The following is a 17448-nucleotide window of genomic DNA, read 5'->3' on the forward strand; positions in this document are numbered from 1 at the left end:
GAAATCGCTAAGGCACATCCCAAAGTAGCAAACACGAAGAGGCTGCGGCTTCCTTGCTGTCTGGGTTTCCTAAGGAAGGGCGGACTCCTCAGCAGAGAGAAGGGCAAAGGGAAGGGGTGCAGGATTGGGGAGGAAAGTGCTAACATCAACATCTGATAGAAATCTCTGTTCTCTTAATCCTAAATCACAACAGTGTGAAACCAGAGCAAGTGTGAGAGCTGAGGACTCCAGCTGGTTTTCACATCAGTCCCTCTTTTTAATGTTACAGAGTATTAAAGAACTGGGGGCTGGGGATGGGAGGGGGGAGGAAGCAAGCGTGAGTTTGGTCATTAGGTGCCAGGGCTGTTTCCAACCCCATGCATAATCAGACTAGCAACTATGCAGACACACAGTCCATCTCTGAAGTGCACACTGCCCATTCTCTGCTCCATCCATGGCAGAGCACGTCAACATTAATACAGACCAGGGCTATGTTCAGGGGGGACACGATTACAAATGTGAAAGCCACCAGCTCTCCTGTGCGCTGACAAATGGGCCATGTCAATGCCGTGCATGAACAGTTTGGAATGCAAACCCGGGGGCTGGCTTGATGGACAGGAGCAACTGCTGGTAAACTGGAGGCTTGGGGGTGGTACTGGCGCAGAAAGGGTCGTTTTTGTAATGAGTCACTGTGATGATTGATACAGTCTATCAGTATCTGAAGAGAACAAGCACTCAAGAGGGAGAGGTCTTGCAAAGGGGAAGAACAACTAGCAAAGTAACAGGGCAACAATGAGCAAAAGGAAAAATTTAGACCTAATCTCAGGCAGATAAATTGCTTAGAGTGCCGTTAGACTGAAGAATAATCCTCCAAGAGATTACTTGGCCACTACTCCCCAGTGTGTGGGGTGTCACACCTGCTCAAGTACATGAGATCAAACACTGGCTAGTGGCTGGGCGACCGCAGTGGCCATACTAACACTAGGACTCGATTACTTAATGGGTCTTTTCCAGGATCTCTCTCTGGGGAGTGGGAATATAAAGGCAGGGCACACAAAGCCCATAACTGCAATACTACGGGTCCTCCAAAACGGATTTGAATCCATTCAGTGGGATCTCCAGCCCTGTCCCCTGAGGCCATTCAGGCAGCAAAGCAAACAGGAGTTGGGGCTGAGTGAGAGAAGGGAGGGCTTGGAAGAGGGAGGGATGGAGGCACATCATGGAGGGAATGTTGTGTGGAGGACAAGATGGCGGTGGGAGATGTGGGAGGAGGGGGCACTGGCAGCTGAGTGTATTTAGGCCTGTGTTTAACTATTATGCATCAAAAAAATGTTTCCACTTGTTTCCAACCAGTTTTACAGCCAACTGAAAACTGGCTTGAAGGGATAAACATAGTCAGGCAAGTGGCTGAGGCCCAGCATTTAGATTTTGTTTTTAAAAAGGCATTTTACAAAACATTGTGACTAGAGCCAATCATGAAATACTGAAAATGAAGTCACTGTGCCACTCTAGTGCTAGGCCCCTGGTAGAAATACTGGAATAATGGTTAAAAATTTTGAAGGAGCTGACAGTAATAGGAGTGCAGTGTTTGGGGCTATTACTGTAGGATGTATAGAAGGACAAATTAAAAACACAGCAATATTGTATTTCTTCAAGACATCCAGAAAATGAAACTGACCAGTTCACTGCCCCTGTTCAGGCTGAGCGAGGTGCAAAATTAAACAGCCAAAATTGGCAACAAGTAACTTTTTGGGTGAAATAACACAAGTATTTAGCCGGAGCAGATAAATAATTTTATGCAATGGAGCCAGACATCTATTGTCCACATCAGACTCCCACACAAAGGTTCCAGTTGCCTTTTGAACTTTCAGATTGCCTGGCTGGGCAAAGTCAGATGAGTTTTTCTTTAAGGGGCAGGGGGCAGTAACCGACTTGAGACCCTCCCATTGCCCAGCCAGTCACAGTCAGGCAAAAGAGGAACAAGATTCCTTACTTCCTGTCCCAAGGCTGACCTCAACTCTGAGCCACCCATTCTAGAAACGAGGGGCAGTTCAATCTCTAGCTGAGGTCCCAAGCAGTGACAGCCAAATGTGCTGGATTGTGCCTGGTGTGGACTCTGTCCGCTCAGTACCCTGTGGCACAGTGCCAACGTTATAGAACTTAAAGTTTCACATTGTTTCTATCCACTAAGTTACTGTACACCGGGCCCCCAGTGCTTGCGCCTATTCCGAGCAAATCCTGATGCTCTCTTTTTAAATACTGGTAAATGTTAAACACTTGGAACGTTGACGTCCCCACATAAACTATAGTGCAGTTCTTACTGCTCTGAGGAGTCCCAAACAAACCAACCCCCAAACCTCATGCAAGTTCTTATTATAGTTGTCCTTTTCCCAACTCAGGGATCTTAAACATTGTGGTTCACAGACGCTTTCCAAGCCAGTGGAAAAGTTAGCATATTTTAAACATTAAAGTCCATCTGTATCCTGTGCAAGTGTTCAATATAAATATAGCTTTGGGGTACTGCTTTTTTTTTTTTTTTTTACTGGACTAATTGAGGGCTATAGATCTAAGTTGTCCAGCGCACCCACTGAGCTGTCTCAAATTCTTGCTTAGGGGCTTAAGTATCTTGCAGTTAAAATATTTCAGTTCAAGTCCCATATTGATTTTCAGCTGCAAATGATGAAAGTGCCAGGATAGAGTAACACTTGAGTGATTGTCTTCATTAAGACACCTTCTTTTGGTATGGTATCATCTTTCCTTAGTGCCATTCAAATTATGTAATTTATTCAAACTTCTCTGGAAAGTGATACCATCTAAAGATGCCTGCAGACAACTTACTGAATTCTCATTGTAATAGAGGATTGTATGCTTTTCGCCTGGGACGTATTAGTTTTTCTAGATAGTTCAAAAGTCTTTTTAGAATCTAGTAAGTACCAAGTGCCCCGCCTGGCAAATCATCTTAATCCTAATATTTTTTCCATTTTCTCTGGCTTACTATTTCCTCATTTAAACAAACCCCATTATTTCTTTGCTAGTTATTTAACATACACTATATACAATGCTACACAAACATAAATACCATTTACATATGATACAAGGAGGAATATTTAGATCATAAACTCTTCAGAATAGGGACTTTGCCTATGTCTTTGTGAAGCTTATTTTATATATTCCAACTCATGTAACAACAGGCTGGTATAAATCTTCAATGTAATGTCAGCCTGTGCTTTACTTTCTGCCCTATGCTGTGGTGTAATCTTGCTGTAAGTTATGAAAGTTTCATCCCAGAAGTGGTTGAAATCAGTCCCATTCAAAGTTTTGAGATCCATTCATTAAATGCTGTGAGATCTGTCAAAAAGAAAACGCTCTGAGATCCGTCAAGAAGAAAAGAGTTCTCTCAACTGTGTGCGACTATCAAGAGACGAGCAAAGTGAAATCAAGCAATTCCAGATTGTGAACAGTTTTATCTGAAAAGGAAAGTGCCCCCAAATAATGTTATCTCCCAGCAATAAGTTAGATTTTGACAGCTACGGTCAGGTGGAAGAAAAGCCACAGGATGCATAATTATTAACTGAACAGTCCCATAAAGTCCCCTGCCTGGTATGAAAATAGACATAGGTAAATGAATCAAGGGGTTTGGCCTGCCATCTGACCAGGAATATTGCAGGAGTAAAAATATTTACTACAGAGGAATATTAACGTGCAGAGTACTACAGAGCAAGCTGCCTGAGGCAGGGACCATCTTTTTGTTCTTTCTTTGTACAGCACCTAGCACATGGTCCATGTCCATGGCTTGGGCTCTCATTCATTACTGCAATACCCATTGATAACCAACAACAACAACAGTGACCAATCAAAGCAGCAGAATGAGGAGCTCTAGGACCCTACAGAATGAAGGCAAGAAGAAAAATGCTAGAGATGAATGGAAGTATGAGTTCTAGAAAGGCTGTGGTACTCAAGTTCCAGTGGTAGCCGTGTTAGTCTGTATCAGCAAAAACAACGAGGAGTCCTTGTGGCACCTTAGAGACTAACAAGTTTATTTGGGCATAAGCTTTCGTGGGCTAGAGCCCACTTCATCAGATGTATGAAGTGAAAAATACAGGAGCAGGTATAAATACATGAAAAGATGGGGGTTGCTTTACCAAGTGTGAGGTCAGCCTAACAAGATAAATCAATTAACAGCAGGATACCAAGGGAGGAAAAATTTTTGAAGTTTAGACAGTTGACAAGAAGGTGTGAGTAACAGTAGGGAGAAATTAGTACTGGGGAAATTAAGTTTAGATTTTGTAATGACCCAACCACTCCCAGTCTTTATTCAGGCCTAATCTGATGGTATCCAGTTTGCAAATTAATTCCAATTCTGCAGCTTCACGTTGGAGTCTGTTTTTGAAGTTTGTTTGTTGAAGAATTGCCACTTTGAGGTCTGTTGTTGAGTGACCAGAGAGATTGAAGTGTTCTACTGGTTTTTTAATGTTATGATTCCTGATGTCAGATTTGTGTCCATTTATTCTTTTGTGTAGAGACTGTCCGGTTTGGCCAATGTACATGGCAGAGAGGCATTGCTGGCACATGATGGCATGTATCACTTTGGTAGATGTGCAGGTGAACGAGCCCCGGATGGTACTCAAGACATTTTTCAAGACCCCAAGGGGCAAAAGAAAGCAACGGAATGGTCTTTAAGCAATGACAAGTGTAATGTATGGATAAACGAAGTACCTGGAAGATTAAGTAGCCAGCCTCAGCATTCAAAGTAATGGAGCGAGGTCAAAATGAGATACATTTGCCAAAGGAGACAGACTTAAAGGAATCAGGATCATGCCAAAACAGACAAGTCAAGCAGTTAGGACATCGGAAAACTGACAACATTCCAAGGCCAGATGAGATATATCCCAGAATTGAGAGGAATGCAGCATGGGAGAATGGATCTTGGCAGTTTCTGCTCTGGAAAAGACTTAAATAGCAGTTTCACATCAGGATTGAGGAGCTGGGTGGACAGAAAAATGTGTATTAAAGTCAAGGATTGGCACTAGTCAGCATCATGATTCTTTCCAACTTGAGAACACTAATGTCTCCATCACTCGGAAAGGGTTCCCGCAATTCTACAAATTCCTTAAAAAATGAGGACTTTTATTGTAGCCAAAATGAGAGAGTGGGAATGTCCCTAGCTCTGCACATATTGAAATCTGAAGAAAGGCACCCGCCTTTCCTAAATCTACTCTGAAAGTATAATGCAGCCCTTAAGTACTCATGCCACATGCTCTGGTTAACTAGGAACATCCTGTTCTGCTCCTTGTAGCACTCTGGACTCCTTGGTCATGCCTGGGTTGTGGCTTTATACATATAATCTCCCTTTGCAAATGGGTTTAAGGCCAAGCATTAAAATGAAACAGGGATTTTTATGACAACCAAAAAGAAAAGGGCTGTGTTTCTCCTCTCGAAATACCAGGGTAAGTCTGTTCATTTTAACAAAGTTACTCCTGACTTACACTATTGTGAGAGGAGAATCATATCTCTGGAAGACATTTGTATAAGATTATCCTATAACCAAGTGTGTGTGTGTGTGTGTGTGAGAGAGGATGGGGGGGGGGGTGAGGATTGTCATTTATTGCTGGACTATATATATATATATATATAGTGTGTGTGTGTGTGTGTGTGTGTGTGTGTGTGTCTGAGTGAGAGAGAGAGATTAACCTATAATAAAGTCTGTGCATTTGTACGTATATAAGTATATGAAGCGTATGTGTGAGATATTGAAGAGTATATGTGTGTACACACACATACTGCATTGTAAGTTAATCACATATATCTACTATATGTGTCCAGAAATAAATCAGTGCATCATTCATCTAAAAGTCTTAAACCGTAATTTGTCACTTCATTGAAAAGTCTTTGAAATAGGTAGAAGAAGAAGATATTAAGGGTAGATGTCAGATTTCTGAGTGTCATTTTTAGGTTTTAATCCAAATATACCTAACGGGTTGGGATATCAAAACGTGGCTCAAGTGTGATTGTAATTAAGAGTCAGCTAAAAATTTGATCCCTTTTTAAATAGTAGAGAAGTTTCCCAGAAGTGGCACCGAGAAAAGACTATGGACATATTTTGGTAAACACTCTTTTCTAGTGTTTAAGAAGGTTGGTTTAGACCCCAAAGGAAAAAAACATCCATCTGCTCTAAAGAGTCCTGGTGGGAGAACTGGAGCTCTAACAGTATAATCATTGTGGCTAGCCTGAAGCAAGAGAACAAATGTTAGTCCTGCTGCTTGTAAGACGACAAATCAGCACCAGTTTTAATTAACTTTAATGGTTTGGAAACTAGACCAGACAAACTTGTTTAACTAGCAGAATTTAAATACAAGCAGGAACCAGCTGCTGTCCTGTTTCTTCCCTGGAATGTGATTATCCATTCACAGGTAAAATGACATTTATGCCTTTTTATACTTCTTTGCGATTTTAAACTAAACTAAACATTGTGCAGGATACATTTGTCAAAACCTCTCTGGAATCCACAAAAAATGAGCTGTTTCTACAAAGTACCTGGTCTATGGATCTTTATAAACTGGAGAGGATAGCACAGGATGTACCCTGTGCAAACACAACTCCTTCTCCCCCCCAACACAGGAAATGAGCAAAGCCAGAGCTCTCAGTTTAAAGTTGCTTATTAATAACTAGTTTTATTACAATCGCGGCTAGAGACTCCAATCGAGATTGAGGCCCTCTTGTGCTACACACTATCTCCACAACAGGAGACTGTCCTCACCCCACAGAGCTTACACTCTAAGGGCACAGCTCCATTGCAGCTGGAGCTGTAATTTCCAGCTCAGGCAGAAGTACTCATGCTAGCTTGGGTCAAGCTAGTGAACTAAAAATAGCAGCATCGCCATGGTAGCACAGGCAGCAGCTCAGGCTAGCTGAGCAAGTCCAGTCCCATCAGAGATCCTAGGTGTGTACTCGGGCGGCTAGCCCAAGCTGCCACCAGCAAACATCAAGGCTAGCCTGCTATTTTTAGCACGCTAGCGTGATCAGAGCTCACGCATGTACATCTACCTGAACTGGAAATTACACCCCCAGTGGCAGAGTAGATGTTTGCTGAGTAGACAATGCAGACGAACTGTGGGAGGGGAAAGAGAGGTACAAAGAGATGAAGTAATTGGCTCAACGTCACAGAGCACGTCAGTGGCAGAGCCAGCAAGAGAAACGAGGCTTCATGAGCGCAAGCCTGTGGCCCTATCCACTAGACTAGACCATGCTGCCTCCTTCCTAGCTGACATGAAGGCTTGTTAGGGGGACAACAGCTCCTCCCATACTTTAAGCAAGAGCCATAGCCCTGGGCCAGCAAACAGCTTGACATGAATGTCTCCAGTGACTGCCTAGTCTGCTCAGAGTCCTTCCTGGCCGTGCTGGTTTTTCAGTGCATATTGGTCTTTTCTTTAGTCTTCAAGGATCTCAAAGAACCACCACCACCTTACAGCAGCCAAATATATATGCTGCTGAAAGCCTGAGTCCAAAGCATTGCCACTTCCTATATTACTATTCTTGAAAAGAATAATTAGCCTTTTTCGTCTTGAAAGCACTTTACAAACATTAGCTCTCACAATTATCCATGTGAGGTAATGTAGGTGTTATCCCCATTTTACAAATGGGAAAACTGAGGCCTGGGTAAAGTAATTAACTTGCTTGAGGTGAAAGACGGAGTCTGTCTGAACTGGGATTGGAATGCAGGAGTTCCTGTTCCTCCATCCTGTGCATCTTACCACAAGTGTATTTCCTTACTAAACTATCAAACAAGGTTTATGCTCACTCCTTGCCACTGCCAGAGCGGAGTCTAAGGCTAGGTCTATACTACCCGCCTGAATCGGCGGGTAGAAATGGACCTCTCGGGGATTGATTCATCACGTCCCGTTGGGACGTGACAATCGATCCCCGAATCGACGCTCTTACTCCACCAGCGGAGGTGGTAGTAAGCGCCGCCGACAGGAAGCCGCAGAAGTCGATTTTGCCGCCGTCCTCACAACGGGGTAAGTCGGCTGCGATACGTCGAATTCAGCTACGCTATTCACGTAGCTGAATTTGCGTATCTTAAATCGACTCCCCCCTGTAGTGTAGATGTACCCTTAGAAGATGAAGGGCCTACTTCTGATCTTATTTACATCAGTGTAAGTCAGGGCTAACTCCACTGAAGTCAATGGAATTTGTAAGAATGCTGTGGGAGCAGAGTCAGGCCCATATCATATGGTTTCAGGACTCTCTGTTTTTATTATTAAATCATGATTAACTGTCTGTTTAGAAGAACAGGAGTACTTGTGGCACCTTAGAGACTAGTACTTGTGCCACAAGTACTCCTGTTCTTCTTTTTGCGGATACAGACTAACACGGCTGTTACTCTGAAACTTGTCTGTTTAGCTTACTCTGCTGAGGAGCATTTGAATGTTACACCATGTCTGCACTAGAAACTTTTGCTAGTACAACGTCAGTTAGGGGTTTGATTCTGGGGGCAAAAAAGCCCCTAATGTAAATACAATTATTGTGGCATATAAGTGCTTTTGATAGTATAGTTTATTTTGCTCACTGAACTGTATATAAGCTATACCAGCAAAAGCCCTTTTTTGCAGGTATAAGCTGCATCTACCCTAGTACGTTGTTGGCAATAGCAATACTAGCAAACTTTTAAAGGAAGATGAGGCCTTAAACTTGTAAATGTAAAGATAAAAATACATTTTAAAAATAAAAAGGAAAAATTATGTACAAGTACAGTATCTTAGGAATCAGCAAGTGAAGGGTAATGAAATAAAGCACAAAGAGGAAGGATGGTCTTGTAATTAAGGCACTAGATTGGAATTCAGGAGAGCTGGATTCAATTCTGGTTCTTCCTGAATGACCTTGAGTAAGTCCGCTTCCTTTACTTTCCCTATACAGAGTGTGAACTCCTTAATGCAGTCATGGTCTCCCGATGTGTGTCTTGTCTATACAGTGCCTAGCACAATGGTGCCCCGTTCTTGCTACTGTAATTCAAATACTATTACTAATTCTTTACATGCCGTTGCTACAAATGAAATTTAATATCGTTTGCCAGCTTGTGGCAAAAATATTAAGGTCAATTTCAATTAACTCAATGGAGTGTTATCTGAGTAAAAACTGAGCAGAAGCATCCCTCAGTTTTTTGAAACCATCCGCTACTTACATGAAGTAGTGTAAGATTTTCTATTAAAATAAAATGCATTCGCGTTCACTTTGGATATTTCTTACAGAGTTAAAATCTTGTAACAGGTTAACCTATAAGTTCTGATTTCTCTTGGATTGACTGCCCAGCTTCCATTTGGCAAAATCAGAGGTCTTCCAAATCCAAGGCACTTTCAAGGGAGTACTCCCATTTTGCCAAAATACAGAACCAGTTACAGCTGATGTCAGATGATCACTAAAGGAGTTTGTTTTAATTTGGAGGAATACAAGCTAAAAAAGCCTTTCAGCTAAGAAAGCCTTAAAAATGTGGCTTGTTTTCTTGTATTTTATGAGACTACTAGCTGCTCCTCCCAACCATGAAGGAGTTGTGCTAAATGTAGAATGCTTGCATATTGGGTGTGGCAAGATATTTTAAAGGGTTTAGCATAACCTTCCTAGTATATTGTTTTTGTTAAATACATTATTTTTATTAGAATGATGTTACTTACCATCCAGTACAAGCACATGGGAAGACACTGTCTCTATCTCAAAGATCACACAATCTAAATAGACATGACAGACAACACATGAAAACAAAATGTCATCTATATGTTAGATCTTGGTTTGTTGTTGGGGTTTTTTCCTTCTTCCCAACCTCTGGATCATCTTTTCCTATTATCCTTCCCTCTTGTACTGGTAGTCCAACCAACCTGCTCTGTTATGGCTGCCCCAATGTACCCTCCCCTTCTACCGTACCAAGCCCTTGCCATGTGTAACAAACGCCCATTGTCAGGCATCTGCAAGGACAGAGCTCAGGACCTAAACACCAAAACATAGGACTCGATCACATGAGCTCAAGGAATAACTGTTAGCTGCTAGCAGTAGAGGGATCTTATCCAATATGCAGACTGGTCATGGGGAACACAGCACACTTATTTGGTGTGTTACATATAGATTCAGGCTCATTAGGAGATGGGGTAGGAGAGACAGCCAGAGAGACTCTGCCCATGGTCAAAGTTTGCTGCAGTCTCTTGTGGGCAGGTGCTTCACTTACCTCCATGCAGTCATTGGCAATTCTAGCTATCTACACCCTATGTATGTGTGGGGCTGGTGCAGTATCGTGGGGTGGGGAAAGATCTCACATTCTCTCATTTGCTCCTAGCAGTCTCTGGCAGCTTCCCCGAGGGGGGTGGATTACTGTTATTCGATTCTTCCTTGGGGAGGATCCCTGGGGGAAGAGTCTCACGTGGCCTCACCTGCCTCCAGCAGTCACTGAGAGCTCCTCTTTTCTTCTCTCCCTCCCACTACATGGGGTGAGTTGGAGATGGAATGTCTGCCTTGTGTGGATATGCGCTGTACTGTATACATGTGCATTTACATAAGTGAAACGCACATGCACACATCTGTTATAAAGAAACGCCGTCTATGCAAACAATGAACTCATTCTCCTTTAGATATTTCTGATTGCTACTTGTCCAGCTAAGTTTGACTTGGCAGGAATAAAGATTTCAGCAGGGATGTAATCAGAGTACAAAGTCACAAATGGTAAATGCTATTGTTCATCAGCCAAGTACCTTAGCTAATTTTAATCTTTTGTAAGTACACATTACTTCACGACTCCTTATCTACCCAGACAGTTTTGCTATATCAGCCCTTCTTAAGAACATACACATCGCTATTTTAAAATATTGGGTTGCTCCTTTATCGCTTACCTCCCCTATTATAAAAACATTTACTAATGACCTGTAGGACAGGGTTTCCTTATGCAAAGAGCCTTCATGAAAATGTTATTTAGTAATTAGCTGCCAAATTTACCAATACATCTCTGTAGAGTGCCCCAGCACTACAGCGGTCTGAACCAGGGACTTGCAAACGGTCCATGGATTTCAGTGGCATGAAGATGGATGACAACAGGTGTGGCGAAAGCAGCACAAGCATTACACTGTACTTTGGGAGACTAGAGTGAAGGCAGCCTAAACTAGCATCAACATCTTTCCCCTTTTATTTCACACCTTATTTTCTCATAGCTCTAACGTGCCTTATATAGCAACTCCACCACCGCAGGTGCTCTAGGAAGCATTATGGAGAAACATTCCACTGTAAGAAAGCACAGATACTGGGCCCCTGCCCTTTAAGAAAGTACAGTGTAGCCTCCCTTCCATGACTGGTCAGCTCTGTTAGTTGATGCCATTGGGGCTATCTTACCTCCCCCATTCCCTTTGAGAGTTGCTAGCACTGCTAACCTCCCGCAGTTATTTACTGAGCCAGAAAATGTGTCCAATGTCCAGCCCCTGTTTGGTGGGGAGATTCTTTGGGTGGCCCTCCCCTTTATGCTTCTGCATAAGGGGGTGGGCACGATTTGGCCCTGAATTTAGTGAAGATTTGTAAGCCATATAAATCTGTATTTTATTTGTAGATGTAGGGAAGTCAATTATTCTACGCAAATCTCTTATGCTATTCTAGTCTATTCTTTCATCTTCAGGTTCTTATGCTGAGCCCATCTTTGTGGTATCTGAGCATGCTGGGGTCCCAGCTAAAAGAGAAGTGGTTTGTCACATGACACTGATTTGTCACATCCCTTGGACATGAAAAGTAGAACAGGAAAAATTTACTCTCCTCTTTCACTGATTCATAGTGTGCTTAATATTGGACAACACCCCATTCTATTAAATGAGTCTTTTACAATTATATTATCTTTAAAAAATTCGGCATAATGTTTGCTGTAACAGCTCAATTACTGGGCACAAGATTAAACACTAACAAATATTGAGTTAAGATACTCTATAAAATTTCATTTCTGAAATCTGCTTTGGCAAACCACTGACACCTGCAGCTGTATATAAGACAAATCTATATCTGACATCTGACAAAACTCTGCAGTTATGTGAATACAAAATGCTTGTAATCCAATTTCTTGGTTATGTGGCTTGGACCAATATTTGTAATTATGTCAGGGTTTGGAACTCCTTTGGATAAGCAAACCTCAATGTGAAATTAAAACCTAATTGTTTAAAGCCTTTTTGACTTGACCTCCTCCAGCCTATCATCAACAAGACTATAGCACAGTTATCAACCGTGCTTCATCTGCAGGGGTTTCACTTCCAACTTGTACAGTACTCAGTGAAAAATACTATATTGGAAGGTCTTTCACTCCTGATTTTAATATTAAATTACATATACAATTTCTCTGCTATTGTCATTAAAGAGTAGGCATTTTCCAATTACCATCTGAATTAAGGTTACCATTGTTTACTTATAAGAGGTCTCTATATAGTAACTGTCACTAATGGCCAGTATTAAATGGGTGCTATTATACAGCACATATATATATATCTAGTAATGGCATCCAGTGCATTTCTCTCTGTTGACCTCCAAAGGGGCTGCTTTTCTTATTTCATTAGAATATCACATTAACAATTAAACATACTCCCAACTGAACACACTGAGAACATGGGCTACAGGAGATCTAGGTTCAAAACAACCGTGGCAATTCCAGCTCTTTCAGGTGCCAGCATTGTCTTCAGCAGAAGGGCTGATTAGATTTGAATCATTCATAGCTCCTGTAAGCCTGCTAAGAGAGCAAAGGAATAGAGTAGGGAGTATACTTGGACAATATGGCAGCATCCCCTTCCCTCAAAATTTTACCAAATCTCCTAAGTCGTGGTCTGAGAAAGGGGACAGTCTCTTTGGAATGCTTTATTTTTCAGCATGGTGGGAAAAGGAGAACTCAGACTCAAATATCTGGGACAAAAACTAAATTAAGTGTAAGCCCTCTTACTACTTACAGAGAGTCATTCTCAACAATATCAGGTTTCATTACACAGTAATGAGTTTTTTAACTAATTTTAACAAATGTTCATTGTTTGGTAAAATAGATTTTCCATTTCAAAATGGTGCTATAATATAAATTATAATTTGTTTTATCCATAGTGTTGTTTTTTAATTACATTAATTTTAAAAGAGACATAGGATTGCCAAATGTAAGATTTATTATAGCGTTTTTATTAACAAACTTTCATTGGAAAGTTCTGGATGCGTTAACAGAGCAGGCACATTGGCTTCAATGTTTGGCATTTGACCATCAACAGAATTGCACTTCACTGTTATAGTTCTGTTACAATATTGTGTATTTTCAGGGCAAGACTCATACCCAGCCTCTCTCACTGTATTGTTCAGTATGTGTTTCTGATAATTTTGGTCAGCCACCAAAAGTTGTTCAGTTTGCGATGGATTCGGATCTATCTTGATTTCAGTTATCTTCTTCTGCTTTGATACTGAAGTTCTCTTGTCTTCATTCCCACTTACTTCTGTACCCCTTAAATCACACTTGTCTCTGATTTTACAGAGTCCCTTTTGGTTACTTGATACATTATTCTCAGCTTCAGAACAAGGTTTTATAAGAGAACCAGCACTTCTGCAGATAAACGGTGAGGAGCTTGTTACCTTTGGAAGAGTTCTTATGCTCTCCTCTGTATTCTGAAGATTAGGTGTATCTCTCCTGTTTATTCTTTCATGTGTTTGAAACTGCTGTACTGAATGCAGAAAAAAATTTCTAGGCAAAGAGTTCTGCATCCTGGGTCTTTTCAGTCTCCCCTGAAGACAACTGCAATGGAGCACATGTTGGACTGGGGGAACATAGCTTTCAATAGCTTGCTGTAAAACATTTACAGGAGGCACAGAGTTTTGGATCTGCACAACATTACCAGATGACGGAGCACATTGATAGCACAAAGTGTCACTTAACTGCCTATATGCATCTGGACAGCTGCACTGCCTGTTCTGAGAGGAGAGTGGGCACACGGTATGCTGGTCGACACATGGCTGTACCATGGCTGAGCCAGCTTCATTTCTGATGCTTTTATTCAATTCACTGTTATATGCTGAATGCACAGACATGCATGCATTTGGGGGTCTGCCATTGAAAAGTTCTGAGCAGATGTGGGTTTCTTCATAACTTACTTTCTCTGATGAATTACAATTACTGGCATGTGATGCCAGAGGCTCTAACTCATAATGCTCCTGTTCCATTTCTGGTTTTTGCCCTCTGGAATCCAACTGAAATGTGTTGACAGGATGTGCTTTGTTTTGTCCCCGGTCTCCTTGGCTTCCTGACAAAGCTTGGGAGAAGACATTGCATTGCAATTTTTTTGGCAGAGGAATCTGGCCACAAGTGCCTTGAGGTCCAAGGCAACGGCACATGCATTGGAAAAAGAAGGTTGCAAAAGCCCAACTAATGCACATTATAAGCATCATGAAAGTGCCAAGTTGGGTGTATGCTAAGACCGTGGAAGGCATCATCATTGCTCCAGCCACAAATGTGGTCAACGCAGCCATTGCAATTGCAGAGCCCATGCGGCTTAGAGAGAAGATGACTTTTCCTTCTCGGTCTGGATCAGGAGCTAAGCGGTAAGCAACTCCGTAGTGAACAGCGAAGTCCACAGATAAGCCAACAGCTACAGAAATAGTGACAGACTCTAACACATTTAGCTCCCATCCAAGAAGAACCAGAGAGCCAACAGTGACAAATATAGTTCCAGCTATAGAAACTATTGCATAAAGGCTTATAATTATATTCCAAGTTGTAAGCAGCATTACGCTAAATGCAACAGCAACTGAAAGACCCATGGCAATCAGAGTACCATCAGAAAGACTGTCCTGCAGGTCATAGAACTCTAAATTACTCACAAACCATCCATTGCCAAGACCCTCAGGAGCAGAACTAAGCTCATTTGAAATCCATGAATCCACCTCTCTGTAAAACTGATGCATTTTCTCATAAGCCAGTGTGAAGAGATAGGTGCTTTGGAACTCCAGTACCACAGCCCTGATGGTATCGTTTATGTCAAAGCGAGGCCCTGGGGTTTTGCTGTACAAATGGTACCCAGTGCTTCTTTCTAACTCCATGATGGCCCTCTTGATACACAACTCAAAAACTTCTTGTTTGTATGGAAATCTCCAATGGCTGCAGCAGGGATAAAGAGCTGGCTCATCACAGTCCTGATTTTCCATCCACTGCTTAAATGTCTCAATAAAGCAGCTTGCGAAGTCTTGTTCTTCAGTTTGGTAATAAAAAGTTTGATTTCTTAACTTCTGGCAAAAATGTAAAATCCAGACCTGTGAAGCTGGGCTTGCAATATTAAAACTGCTGTCTAGTTTCAGCTTTCCTTTACTTTTAGGATTTAGAGGATCTCCATTATCTTCAGGAGAGACGCCCCAGATTACTGTAATTGGCATGTGGAGCTCCTCTCCATGGTGGACACGTTCAAACATAAAAAGCTTTTTGTACTCTGCATCATAGCGTTCAAAAGGGTGAGAAGACCTAAACACCTGAAACTCAGAGAGCTCCAGTGATGGTAATTTCATTTTTGGATTAACACATACAATATATGCTCCACCTACAGTTAAAGCAAGGAACCAGAACAGCCAAATATATCGAAACTTGATAACGATGCATGGCAAGACTTTTTCAAAAAATATCCTGGATGCTTCTGAGACTGCAAAAATAATCTTGTGGCACACTTGGCACAATACTGTGCAGCAGCCTTTGTTGCTATATACCCTCTGCTGAGGTTTTTTGAAGCAAGTGAATATATTGAGAAGATACCGTTCATGTAACACAACTACTGCTGGTAACCATGTTACCATTAAAACATAATTCACCAATATGGCAGTGCCAGCGTAAACACCAAAACATCGGATTGCTGTAATATTGCTGACATAATTAGCATAGAAGGCAGCCGCGGTGGTAAAACTGGTTACAAACATGGAAAGAGCAGCATGTTGCAAGGTGATGCTGACCGTCTCAGAAGTATCAGCGTGAGATTTATCAAATTTTGTGTAGTTCCAAACATCACACAGGACAAAAGCATCATCTGCGCCAATTCCAACAAGAATAATTAATGCAGTGAGGTTCATAAAAGGGAAAAACTCAAAATTAAATACTACGCGATAAAGAAAGTAAGATACAATCAAGGAACTAATTATTGCAAACATGGTCATCAGCGTGATAAACATGGACTTCGTGTACACACACATGACTAAGAGAACAATGACAATGGCTATGGCAGGATACACAGTATCCATTAATAGGTAATCTTGAAACAAACTATGTTTTATTCCGAACTCAATCCCTGTGATGGTCGTTATACCATCAGAAGAGTTCCAGTTCTCAAAATTATCCAGGTAAATATTCATCATGCTTTCTCCTTTTTCTGTTGGAGAGAAAAGCATGCTGTACTTTAAAGCTGGCAAGACATAGTCAGCAGTCTTTGGGCTTAGAAAATCTTTGTCCACTAGATAGTGCAGAATCTGGTAAACAGCATTGTACTTTGTACATTTACGAGGCACATTTGTACATTTGAGCTGGTCCTTCCTTTTGGCTGCCACATCCCAGCAATCTGGCCCCAGGGTTCCGTTGTTGTAGTATTTGGCACATGTACGAAGCAGCTTTAGGGTGTGAGAAACATCTCGTTCTACAATTTTTTGACATGACGATCTGTTGTTTAGAATGGCAATATAGTTGCCCAGCGTCCAGCTGGGACAGCATGAAGCAGCAGTGGTCCTCTGGCAGAGATCACCAAATTGGGAATGAGATCTTATCTGTGAAGAGACAGACACAGAGTTATAACATTAGGGCAAGAGCCATTTAAACGGGGCGCTTTGCATTTAATTGTTAAATTTCAAATAATTCACAGACAGGTTCATCGAGGAGGGATGAAAGTGACACTCATGGAATTCTGTGCCAATACTTGTAATTCTTAAGCACACATACACACAGGCCCTGATCCTTCTCTCACATACATCAAGGTAAATCAGGAGACCCTCCACAGAAGTTTACAGAGTCCTAACCGTGTAAAAACTAGTGTAAGTGATAGGACAATCAGGCCCATATGCTCAGAAATTTTAAGAATATTGTACATTAGCAACTACAGTCTAGTACATAAGAACACGGGACTGGAAGGAACCTTCTGGTTACTGAGTCCAGTATCCTGCTATCACAGGCAATCCTGTCATATAATCCCATTCATAAATTCATCAAGCTCCATCTTAAAACCAATTAGGTTGCCCCCACTATTCCTATTGGAAGGCTGTTCCAGAACCTCACTCCTCTCACGATTAGAAGCCGCCTTCTACTTCTGCTTGAAGATGCAGCAACTGATGTGCACCTTTTCCCTCTAATGCTCCCCAATGTTTATTTTTCTAAACTAATCAGTTGCCCAGAGGGTTGGTTGCCATTTGTTCCTCACCCCTCCTGAGACCACATAAAGATGATTCTAGAAGCTGTAGGACTTCTCCTGGCAGCTCTAGCACAAG

The 17448-nt window shown here is 41.7% G+C and overlaps 1 protein-coding gene and 1 long non-coding RNA gene across 10 annotated transcripts in view; one reads left to right on the plus strand and one right to left on the minus strand.

The window, feature by feature from the left end:
• Window positions 1–17448, plus strand: part of LOC128833971 (uncharacterized) — a 59579-nt gene that overhangs the window by 37799 nt on the left and 4332 nt on the right. The window lies entirely within an intron of this gene.
• The window catches only part of LOC128833970 (protein dispatched homolog 1-like), a 160603-nt gene continuing 156271 nt past the window's right edge, over window positions 13117–17448 (minus strand). For all 9 annotated transcript variants that reach the window (XM_054022306.1, XM_054022302.1, XM_054022309.1 and 6 more), the window contains one exon: window positions 13117–16734. In XM_054022306.1, the coding sequence (XP_053878281.1) occupies window positions 13126–16734 (3609 nt within the window). In that variant the 3' untranslated portion in view covers window positions 13117–13125. The remainder of the gene's footprint in view (window positions 16735–17448) is intronic.

The sequence above is a fragment of the Malaclemys terrapin genome, chromosome 3 (genome assembly GCF_027887155.1).
Source record: "Malaclemys terrapin pileata isolate rMalTer1 chromosome 3, rMalTer1.hap1, whole genome shotgun sequence".
NCBI lineage: Eukaryota > Metazoa > Chordata > Testudines > Emydidae > Malaclemys > Malaclemys terrapin.